This window comes from Ictidomys tridecemlineatus, chromosome 5 (assembly GCF_052094955.1).
Source record: "Ictidomys tridecemlineatus isolate mIctTri1 chromosome 5, mIctTri1.hap1, whole genome shotgun sequence".
NCBI classification, from domain to species: domain Eukaryota; kingdom Metazoa; phylum Chordata; class Mammalia; order Rodentia; family Sciuridae; genus Ictidomys; species Ictidomys tridecemlineatus.
The window spans coordinates 179690703-179702652 of NC_135481.1; the positions used below are offsets into that span (position 1 = coordinate 179690703).

Below are 11950 nucleotides of genomic sequence, written 5' to 3' on the forward strand. Positions count from 1 at the left end.
TCTTTCGCTCGGACAACTGCGTGCTTCCCGATTGGCTGCGTGGGCACGTCGACGGGAGCGCATGAAGCGCGGCGCTGCCCCTCCCTCCGCGGCGCCTGCTCGGTAGAGCGAGCAAAGCCCGGCAGCTTGGCTAAGTGAGAGGACTCGCAGCGCGCTATAGGGCCGGACCGCTGAACCTGCGGCTGCCGCCGCCGCACCGCGCGCCGTGACTCGCGACATCAGACTCCGACTACCTTTGGCTCGGCTCGCGCGCCCCAGGCCCGGCCCGGGCGGCGCGACTGGAGGATGAGCGGCGGGCGGCGGAAGGAGGAGCCGCCTCAGCCGCAGCTGGCCAACGGGGCCCTCAAAGTCTCAGTCTGGAGCAAAGTGCTGCGGAGCGACGCGGCCTGGGAGGACAAGGTGCGCGGGGGCCTGGCGAAGGCGCAGGTTCGAAGAGTCGGCTGGGGCTGAGGGGACGGCCTGGTGGGCCTGGGCCTGTCCCCGCCCGGCCGTGAGAGAGTGGGATGGTGGGGCCGGCGCCCCAAGGCTGCCGGGGCGAACTTGGCGGGCACGGGCTTGACAGCAGAGCTCGCTTCTGGATGAAGCCGCCTGGTCACGTGGGAGTTGTGAAATGGGGACAGAAGAATTGTCATCTGCCGGCAGGGCAAGTGCCCGCTTGGCGTGAGTGAGCTTCGACTAAGCCTCCGCCTTTTACTCCCAGTTCAATCTTGAGAAAGTTAGCACAGACAGTAACGGTACCAGACTAGTCCTCAATACTACCTGTGCCAGGTACCCTCCATGCATAATCCCCCAGTACTCAATCAGTCACTGAAGTGGGTCGTGCCATGATGCATCAAAGTTTAGAACGTACTGAGGCGCGCTTAATGGTGAGCTGCTATGGCTTAGTTGTTGAGTGAGAAATACTGAATACCTTAATGTGTATGAGTCTGCGATCACTTTTTGGGGTTAGTGTGTAAGAGGAAAGTAGAGCGCTTGCCTAGCAAGCCTGAGCACTGGGTTCGGTCACCAAGACATAAATATAGATAGATAGATAGTATTGTGACCACTTACAATTAAATATATATATTGGGGGCTGGAATTGTGGCTCAGCGATAGAGCTCTCGCCTAGCATGGGTGGGACCCGGGTTCGATCCTCAGCACCACATAGAAATAAAGGCATTGGGTCGTGTCCATCTACACCTAAAAAACAAATGTTTTAAAAATTATTTTTTTAAAAAAAGGAATTAATACCAGATACATGTAATAAATGGTTGGGGCTTCAGGATGTTCTTACTGGTCACATACAGAGAAGCTGAATGGATGTTTCCTAACTCTGCTCCATGATATATCTGGAGGGGCTATCACAACAACTTGATTCCAGGTAGTCTGAAGAAAATGTTATATTTGCAGTCTTTTCATTGTTTTTTTCTGGACTATTGAAGTTGCGTTTTCCTTCCTTGAGTTCCGGTAAGGGGGGATGGTAGGAACTTCCCAAAGGTGCCCTTGTCCTGCCCCCAGCCCTGCCCAGCTCTTGCAAAATCTGCTGTCTCTTGATGATCTGCTGTGTCATTTCTGTCTTTCTTGGTATAAGGACTGGTTTTTGAAATCTAGGGCAATTCAGAAACCTGAGTCTTCTGTTTCCTTCTGTGGAATTTAGCCATACTGTCACCTGCCTCCAACAATTTTATTTCCAATCTTTTCTTCTGTGACTTATTCAAAAATCCCTTGTAAGAAGGTGGTACTTACTAGGTTAATAGCTCTTCTACCCAAGGACTATGTAGGTCTTCCCGATCAGCTAAGACTTACATGTGGTCAGTAGCACAATTATTATTAAAGTCATGTCGTTACAAGTTATTTTATTTATACAGCTTTAAAAAAAAAAAAGGGAAAAAAAAAAGCAAATGAATTTTAATGTAGAGCACAGGCTCCGGAAGTAATCACTTAAGATGACTATATTGTTTCCTGCCACATTTTAGTGTACATAAGAGGTGATAACAGGAATTACATACCATTCCCTGAAAGATGTGTTTAGCAGAAAGTTTTTTCTTTTTGTTTCCCCACTTATAGCTATGGCACCATTTCAGATAATGGATGCATTATTTGTTTTTTCTACAGGATGAATTTTTAGATGTGATCTACTGGTTCCGACAGATCATCGCTGTGGTGCTGGGTGTCATTTGGGGAGTTTTACCATTGAGAGGTTTCTTGGGAATTGCAGGGTAAGTCTTACATCTTTTAAAAATATTTAATTTTTAGTTGTATTTGGACACAATACCTTTAAAAAATTTATTTTTATGTGGTGCTGAGGATTGAGCCGGAGCCTTGCATGTGCTAGGTCAGCGCTCTACCTCTGAGCCACAACCCCAGCCCAAGTCTTGCATTTTTATGGTTTGTTTCCCCCCACCACCACCACCCTCTTGTATACTGGGGATTAAACCCAGGAGCACTTTACCACTGAACTAACTGCATCCCTAGCAGCACCACACCCCCTCCCCACACTTTTTTATTATTTTTTAAGACAGGGTCTTCCTGAGTTCCAAGGTTAGCCTTACACTTGCAGTCCTCTTGCCCCAGCCTCCTCTGAGTAGCCAGGATTACAATTGTGTGCCATCCAGCTTGATTACATCTATTTATTTATTTATTTATTTATTTATTGATTGATTGATTGATTGATTTATTGATTGATTGATTGGTATTGGAGATTGAACTTAGGGGATGTCTCTTACCTTTGAGCTACATCCCCAGTCCTTTTTATTTTTTAGTTTGAACTTGTGATCCTTCTGCATCAACCTCTTGCATAACTGGTTGTACAGGTGTGCACCACTGCACTCTGCACCTTACAGGTTTTGTGCTTCTCTGGCCAGTGGCAGCACACTTGACACACTTGCTAAGTTGTCACAGCTGCCCTGGTACTTGAAGTCCTCCTGTATCAGCCTCCTGAGGGCCTGGGATTAAAGGTATATGCTACTGTGCCTGGCTGTATTTCTATTTAAATAGAGGTTTTGTTTCCTTTTATAGAAAGGGCCATTGCTACTTGGGAATGTGTGTGTGTGTGTGTGTGTGTGTGTGTGTGTGTGTTTGTGTGTTTGTGTGTGTTACTTCAGATCAAACCCAGGACCTTGTTCTTGTGAGGCAAGCATCTACCACTGGAGCTATATCCCCAACCTTTTATATTTTTTTTATTTTGAGACAGGGTTTCCATAAGTTGTCCAGGCTGGCCTTGAACTTTGATCCTTCTGCATCAACTTCTTGCATAACTGGTTGTATAGGTGTGCACCATTGCACCCTGCACCTTACAGGTTTTGTGCTCCTCTGGCCAGTGGCAGCACACTTGACACCGGCCCCTTGTCATGGCTCTGTTTGTTAACAAGCTAATAAAAGTAAGTCTATGTGCTCAGGTTGAATTAAAAAGATGTGTGGTAGTTGTCTTAAGATATGAATCATAAGGGGTTCAGGGATGTAGCACAGAGATAGAACACTTTCCAGGATAAGCAAGGCCCTAAATTTGATCCCAAGCACCTTAAAAAAAAAAAAAAGGAAGAAAGAAAGAAAGTAAACACCAGTATGAATCCTGGGCAATCTATTGTTGAAATGGAGGATCTTACCTTTTTTTCTTTTCATACAGGCAATATAAGTGTCCTGTTCCCATGGAAAACCACATTGGTTGTTTCAGGGTAGTCCTATTTCTTACGATTCCTTTTCTTTGGGGTATAAGGGATGAAATACATTTCAAACATTGAAATAGAAATATAGGGCTGGGGATGTGGCTCAAGCAGTAGCTGGCTTGCCTGGCATGCGTGTGGCCCAGGTTCGATCCTCAGCACCACATACAAACAAAGATGTTGTGTCTGCGAAAACTGAAAAATAAATATTGAAATTCTCTCTCTCTAAAAAAAAAAAAAATACTTGCAGCTGAGTGGCACCTGATCCCCCAACCTAAAGTTTCAGCTGCAAGTTTCTTTCTTTTTTTTTTAAGAGAGAGTGAGAGAGGAGAGAGAGAGAGAGAGAATTTTTTAATATTTATTTTTTTAGTTCTTGGCAGACACAACATCTTTGTTTGTATGTGGTGCTGAGGATCGAACCCGGGCCGCACGCATGCCAGGCGAGCGCGCTACCGCTTGAGCCACATCCCCAGCCCTGCAAGTTTCTTTAAAAAAAAAAAAAAAAAAGTAGAAATATAGCCAGGCACAGTGGCATTATGCCTTTAATCCCATTTCTGTTTTCTCAGAAAATAACCCCAAAGAACCAGGTGTGTTGGTGCATGCTGTAATCTCAGCAGCTTGGGAGGTTGAGGCTGGAGGATCACAAGTTCAAAGCCAGCCTCAGCAACTTAGCAAGGCCCTGAGCAACTCTGTGAGACCCTGTCTCTAAATAAAATACAAAAAAGGACTGAGGATATGGCTCAGTAGTTAAGTACCCTGGGTTCAATTCCTGGTACTGAAAAAGATAATCCAAAAGAAATGTACAATAGCCCCCCTTATCCAGATGGGATATATTTCAAGACCTCTAGTAGATGCCTGAAACTATGAAAAGCACTAAATGCTATGTATATTGTTTTTTCCTATACTTATATATTTATGATGATGTTTATAAATTAGGCAGAATGAGAGATTAACAACTAAAAATAAAACAACAAATTATAACAATATGTTGTAATAAAAGTTATGTGAATGTGGTCTCTTCCTCTCTCTTTCAAAATATCTTATTGTAATGTATTCATTATCTTCCAGTGATAATGTTAGATTATGTTTAAAGAAAGCACATTATGGCTTCTCTTTGGCATGTCCAAATTGCCAGCATCACTGTTTCTTCATTTTGGGGGCCATTAGTAAGTAAAATTATGGTTACTTGAATACAAGCACTGCCATACTGCCACAGTCAATCTGATAATCAAGATGCCTACTGAGTGAGTGCCTGAGCGTGGTAGGTAGCATATACTGTGTGGATGTGGTAGACAAAGGGATGTTTCATGTCCTAGACAGGATGGATTCGGACAACATGAGATTCCATCACACTATCTGGAGCAGCATGTAGTTTAAGGCTTACAAATTGTTCTAAGTTCTAGGTCTGCCACTTTCATAATACATAATTTAGAGCTTACCTTTCTAAATCTGTTTCCTCTTCAGTAAAAGGAAGGTAATAAGAGAGATAAATAATAAATAAATGAGATTATGTAAGTTAATTGCTAAATGTCACATTTGGGTACATCACAGGCACTCCATGACTATTTCAGTGCCATTGGTACATGACTAGCTTCAAGAAGAGTGGTAAAACATGACCTGAATCGGCCATAGTGGTGCTCGCCTGAAATCCCAGCAGGTCAGAAGGCTGAGGCAGGAGGGTCATGAGTTCAAAGCAAGCCTTAGCAGATCAGCAAGGCCCTAAACAACCTGGGGAGACCCTGTCTCAAAATAAGGGCGGTGCCACTCTTCCAGGACTGCCTGTTTTCTGGGATTCAGTCCCACACTGTTTAGCCAGAGCCAGTTTCTCTCACCCCAGACAAATCTCTTCCCTCTTTTGGTTGGTGACTTTTCCCCTGATCATTGAAAGAGCCAAGTACTTTGATTTTTCCCTACATCTCCTTCTCTATTTGTTTGACCCAGCTGCTTTGGTTTAGGGCAGGATGGCCCTGTTGCTCATTTCTGGTGACCTTCTCCCCTTCCTGCTTAACTGCCCTCTGTCCAGACCCCAGCTTGCTGCTCTTCATTTTATTCTGTTATGGCCTCCAGTTAGAGCCAGTTAATATAAAACCATTTCCTTGGTCTCCTTATTTATAATTTGCCTGAGAGTTAACAGTTTTGCTTTGCCTGCTGAGGTTTTGCATTATCAGAGTGCCCATTGCCTCCTACCTCTGGGTCTCTCTTAGAGCTTGGCATATCAGAATAGATGCTCAGTGAATTCTTCAAAAAAATTTTTTTTCCCTCCTACTATTGGGGTTCAAACCCAGGGGTCCTCTATCACTGAGCTACATCATCAGCCCTTTTTATTGTTTACAGTATCATACTAAGTTGCTGAGGCTGCCCTTGAACTTGTGATCCTCCTTCCTCTGCCTCCTTAGTAGCTGGAGTTATAGGAATTCCATTGACTCTCTTTTTTTTTTTTGGTACTGGGGATTGAACTCAGGGGCACTCAACCACTGAACCACATCCTCAGCCCTATTTTGTATTATTTTTAGAGATAGGTTCTCACTGAGTTGCCTAGTCTCGCCTTTGCTGAGGCTGGCTTTGAACTCATAATCCTCCTGCCTCCGCCCCCCTCCCCAGCTTCTGGGATTACAGGTGTGCGCCACACTGTGCCCAGCCAAGGGTAGACTTTTAATCTTACTTTTAAAATTTGTTTTCACACTGTTGGGAATCCAATTTAGGGCTTCACACAAGCTAGGCAAGCGCTCTACCATGGAGCTACACCCCCAGCCCTAGGATAGAATTTTTTTAAAAAGTGTGAAAAAGTTTTTTTCATGTTCTTTTCTCAGCCCCTATCTGATACATTAATTTCTTTGTCTTCACAGTTGTTGTGCAACTCTCCTTCATTTATAAAACAAATTGTACTCATCCTTAAAGCTTAGTATGAGTCCTTTTTCTTTTGGTACTGGGGATTGAACTCAGGAGCTCTATATCCCGGCCCTTTTTAATTAATTAATTAATTAATTAATTACTTTGTAGTGCTGGGTATTGAATCAGGGCCTTGTGCATGTAAGGCAAGCACTTTACCCACTGAGCTATATCCCTAGTCCTTTTTATTTTGTGGCAGAGTCTCATTAAGTTACCCAGACAGGCCTTAAACTTTTGACCTTTCTTACTCTTCTCCCTTGACCACCAAATATTGGATTTAAGTGTCTTTATTTGTGTGACTTCAATTTCTACTTAGTATGTAATCCCAGGAGGGCAGGGCCTGTCAGCCTTTTTCTCTCTCTCGCTATCCTTGCTCCTTGGCTCCACAGTTCTTCTCCAGACCAGCTTTTGTCTGAACCTGAACTTCTATCTGTAGTCTCCAACTAGAACCACTTAGTCAGTCTGTCCAAAATGAAGCTATCAAAGAAAGGTAAACAGATTTGGCTGGGTCTCAAGATTTCTGGCAGGTGATAAGTCTGTGTCCACAACATGGCCAAGGCAACAACTATATTTTGAAGTCCAAGAAAAACCTCTGTTCCTCCTGACTCCCTGGTGATGTTATTGAAACCATTGTACTCCTCAGGCCTTTAGGCTTAAAGCCTTTGGCCCTTTTTATCTCCTCATTCAGCTAACTGCACAGACCCTGTCCTCAAACTGTATTTGCCCTCCTGTCCTGAAATCTGAGTACATGCCTACACCAGTCTTTCCCACCCCTGTTCCTTTCACTCAGGAAAAAGCCCATATTCTCACTATTCAAACTAGACTCTTGAATCTGCACACCCTACCTACCCATCATTGCTCAGCCTCAGGGTCTCCTCACCCTTCATTAGCCAGTTTACACTTGTCAGGCACCATTGTACTGCCTTACACCAATGCACACTTCATTGCACACTTCATCCCTTAGGAGGAACCAGTTCTCTCTGCTTGCTTTTTTTTTTTTTTTTTTTGTACCCGGGATTGAACTCAGGGCCTCTTGACCACTGGGCCACATCCCCAGCCCTATTTTGTATTTTACTTAGAGACAGGGCTTCACTGAGCTGCTGAGGCTGGCTTTGAACTTGCAGTTCTTTCTCAGCCTCTTGAGCTGTTGGGATTACAGGCATATGTGCACCACAGAACCTGGCTTCTGCTTTTTTCTTTTGGCTCTGGGGATGGAACCTGGGGCCTTGCACATGCTAAATACTTGTTTTACCACTGAGCTACACCCCAACCATTGCATTTTTTATCTCTGTCTTCAGAAGGGATGTGAATTGAGGCACATGATACCCCATTAAATTCGATTAAATAACTTAAAGATCACAAGAGAGGTAGAAAAACTTTGTGAAAACAAGAGATGAAGCCAGGCACAATGGAACCACCTACCATCCCAGGCCAGCCTGGGCATCTTAGACTCTGTCTCATATAAAAGATAAAAAGGGTTGAGAATGTAGCTCAGTGGTAGAGTACTGCTGGGTTCAATCCCCGGTACTGGGTTGGGGGAAGAAAACAAGAGATAAGAACGGTCATATTTTTTCTGCTCACTTCATTCTAATTCCTGTATTGGTGAAATATGTTTTGGGGGTCAGAGACTTTCTTGGGGTTGTTAACAAACCACTGGTTTCAGCTCCACTCTAGTTGCTATTCTTAGGCCCCTAATAGAACAAGAGCTGCTGTAATCACCTGTGCATCAAAACCAGCAGCAGATGGTAGACATCCCAAATATCTGCCCTAGGGAACAGTGCAGGGGACATGTGCTGCTCCTTGTGCAGTGAGGACGTGAAGCAGCAGCTTACCATTTATCCCATAGCCACCCCTCATCTGGAGTCATGTGAAGGCCCACATCTGGTATAAGTCATTATGTTTTGCTTTGGGAGGAGGAGGAGGCTTGGAAAACTTCTGTATACTTTGAATTTTCATTGTTTTGCAGTGTCGAGGATCAAACGCAGGGCTTCATGCCTACTAGATAAGCACATCTCTAGCCCAGTCAGATGGGCAGCTCCACTGAGGGTCTGGGAATTTTAAAGTAGTATTTTGCTTGTCACTGCCACATATTTTTCAGCATCCCCATTTTACAGATATTAAAAGCCTTACACAGCTCTCATAACAATGAAGGAAAACATGTTGAACTGGTTTTCCTGAGCCCAAAACTTGTTTCTCTCCAGGTCATCCCTGCCTGGTGGTAAGAGAGACAAACACGAGCTGTGGAACACAGTGAGTGCTCTAGCAGCTGAACATTGCTGGTGGGAGCTTTGAGTCTTCTAAGCTTAAGCTTGTGTTTGGTGCCTGTCTTCCCTCATTCCAGATTCTGCCTGATCAATGCAGGAGTCCTGTACCTCTACTTCAGCAACTATCTACAGATCGATGAAGAAGAATATGGTGGCACCTGGGAGCTAACAAAAGAAGGATTTATGACATCTTTTGCCTTGTTCATGGTATGTAGCTGGACGTTTTAGAGCAGGTTCTATTCATTTCCTGAGATACCAATCTTATAGAGCCAACCAGTTAAGTTGTACTATGGTTGAGGGGCCATCTTTTTTTTTTCCCTGAAATACTAGGGCACTCTACCACTGGCTACATCCCCAGTTCCCCAGCCTTTTTTTTTTTAAAGAGAGGGAGAGAACTTTTTTAATATTTATTTTTCAGTTTTCAGTGGACACAACATCTTTATTTTTTTATTTTATGTGGTGCTGAGGATCGAACCCAGCACCCTGCGCATGCCAGGCGAGCACGTTACCACTTGAGCCACATCCCCAGCCTTTTTTATTTTTCTTTTGAGACAGGACATCACTATTTTGCCAAAATTAGCCTTGAACTTATAATCCTGTCTCAATCTCTCAAGAACAGGCATTATAGGTGTATGCCACTGTGTGTAACTGAGGTGCCATTTTTCAAGATTCCTGAAGTTGGAGGACATGTTTGAGCCAGGTTGTCCCTGTGATGTGATGTGGATGTTGTACAATCTCCTGGAAAGTGTAAATCTAGGACCCATTGTCTGCTTCTGCATCTGATTCTCAACCTTGGCTACATATGAGAAACTGGGAAACATTTAAAAATATATATGACATTATTATTTAGAACATTCATAACAGCTAAAACATGCAGAATATTAATTCGACCATGAAACGGAAATAAGTCCTGATGTGTACTACACATCATGGATGAGTCTTAAAAACAAAGCTAAGTGGAAGAATCCGGACAGAAGACCATATTTATTGTATGATACCATTTATGTGACTTGTCCAAAATAGGCAAGTCCATAGAGACAGAAAATAGATTAGTGGTTGCCAGAGGCTGAGGTGATCGAGAAATAGGAAGTAATAACTAATCATGGGAACAGGCTCTTTTTGGAGAGTTATTTTGGGATCAGTTAGTAAGGATGTCTGCACAACTTCATGAATATACTAAAAACCTCTGAACTGTATGCTTTTTAAAAAAAAAAAAAAAGAGTAAACTTCCTGGAATGTGAATTATATATTCAAAGGGTTTTTCTTTTTTAGTACACCTACCCTTGTGTCCAGACCCTGGTCCAAACCAATAAAATCTCTTGGGGGCTGGGGATGTGGCTCAAGTGGTAGTGCACTCGCCTAGCATTCGTGAGGCACTGGATTCGATTCTCAGAACTACATAAAAACAAAATAAAGATATTGTGTCCACCTGGAACTAAAAAATAAACATTAAAAAAAAAAAAATCTCTTGGGAGATGGCATCAGGAAATCCTATTTTTCTTAAAGGTTCCGAGAGATTGAAAGGGTAGCTAGGTTTAAGAACCTCTGCTTTGGGCTGTGGTGGGGGCTCAATGGCAGAGCACTTGCCTAGCATGTGGCACTGGGTTCGATCCTCAGCACCACATAAAAATAAATAAAGGTATGTCCATCTACAAAAAGTAAAATAAAATATAATAATCTCTGTTTTGATGGAAAGCTAAAAGAATGAAGGCTATTTTTACACTTGTTAGTAAATTGAGCACCTGCTAGCAGTCCAGCTCTACTTGTATCAATTCCACCTATATACCCCACAGTACTCTCTGGGGCTCAGGGCGCTGTTTGGTGAGGGGAGGGGGGTATTCAGAGGGTCCCTTTTGGAGCATAAGGGAGCAGTCCTGTGATCTGAGACAGCCGATTTTGATGAAATAACTTAGGTCTCCTGCAGGTTATGCATTGGGTAGCCCCTGGGGAGTGCCCTTTGCACATTCTTATCTGACATTGTTATTTTGTGGATTTATAGGCCTCTGTAGATCCAGGTGCCACATCAACATTGTTTGTCTTCCCTGTAGGTCATTTGGATCATCTTTTACACTGCCATTCACTATGACTGAAGGTGTACAGTTCCCACCTGCTCCCTGTCCAGTCCAAAGGACCCTCTTAATTACAGCAGAAACATCATCATTGGGACACCCCAGCCACATGAAACCTGGAAGACCCGTGTTTCCTGGACCGAGAATCAGTGTGTTGGGCGTCAGTGTTTTCTGCAAGGGTCATGACCTGAAACTTTTTAAAGAATCATCTGCCTTTGGGGGAAGCATTTCTGAATTTGTCCATCACCAACTTTCTTCTTGGATACCATCATGTAACAGCTGTTTGCTGAGTGGAGCTGTCATTTAATTTGATGCACCTCTGGATCGGGATGAAACATTAAATTGTCTTCCTCGATTCTGCATCAGGTGTACAGTTTTTAACTATCAGTGGCATTTCAAGTCTTCTGAAAACAGTATGGCAGTATGTATGCGGTCGTTAGCACAGTACAAGCAGCAGCTGATAAAAGTTTGCATTGTAGAATGTTTTCAGATACTTGAATAAATAAATCTTTAACTGAGAACCTGTCGATGATACCTGGTAAAGCCTTTCCTACCCACCTGTAGCCTCGGAACCAAGTAGAAGTACCAGAGGTGCCGCCTCCGCCTGTCCCCCCTTCCCCGGTCTGCTCCCTCAGCAACTTCAGCCAAGTGTCTTTCTCTTTAGGGAACAGGCATGGCCTTGGTCTTGGGTTTGTGGAAAGAGTGATTACCACTTCTGATGCCCCTGCCCAGCACTGAGAAAGGGCCTGGCCCACAGTGTGTTATGCCCCAAAATGTCATTTTGTATTTGATTACAAGATGGCAAGATCGGGGTGGTTGGGAGAGCTTGGCTAGGTTTGAATGATAAGCTACAAAACTAAAGAGAGCTGAGGCTGTGCAAAGAAGCGATGGCAGGGGTGGGGGGGCGAGGGGGTGCTTCATGACCTGGATTATCAGCAGTCCTTCTCTTTGTTCTGGGAGTCAAATGGAGGCTGGACGACCCAGGATCTGCTGCTGTGGTAAGCCGTCAGCCCCTCTGCTCTCCTTTTCCTCATGAGCCAAAGTCCCTCCCCAAGGTGTGGCAGTATTCTGATCAAGACTTGTATGG

The 11950-nt window shown here is 43.9% G+C and overlaps 1 protein-coding gene across 4 annotated transcripts; it reads left to right on the forward strand.

The window, feature by feature from the left end:
* Nucleotides 1-31: 31 nt before the first annotated feature.
* Rab5if (RAB5 interacting factor) lies at nt 32-11384 on the forward strand. 4 transcript variants are annotated; one of them, XR_013439668.1, is made up of 5 exons: nt 32-426; nt 2095-2198; nt 8732-8780; nt 8872-9001; nt 10843-11384. XR_013439668.1 is itself a non-coding variant. In XM_040274493.2 (4 exons), the coding sequence occupies exons 1-4, from the start codon at nt 286-288 to the stop codon at nt 10882-10884; spliced, it is 417 nt and encodes a 138-aa protein (XP_040130427.2). In that variant the 5' UTR covers nt 56-285; the 3' UTR covers nt 10885-11384. The 4 variants fall into 4 exon arrangements, 2 of the variants coding, with proteins under 2 accessions (XP_040130427.2, XP_005329924.2); XR_013439669.1 differs by having other exon boundaries at nt 51-399; XM_040274493.2 differs by lacking the exon at nt 8732-8780 and having other exon boundaries at nt 56-426.
* Nucleotides 11385-11950: the final 566 nt, after the last annotated feature.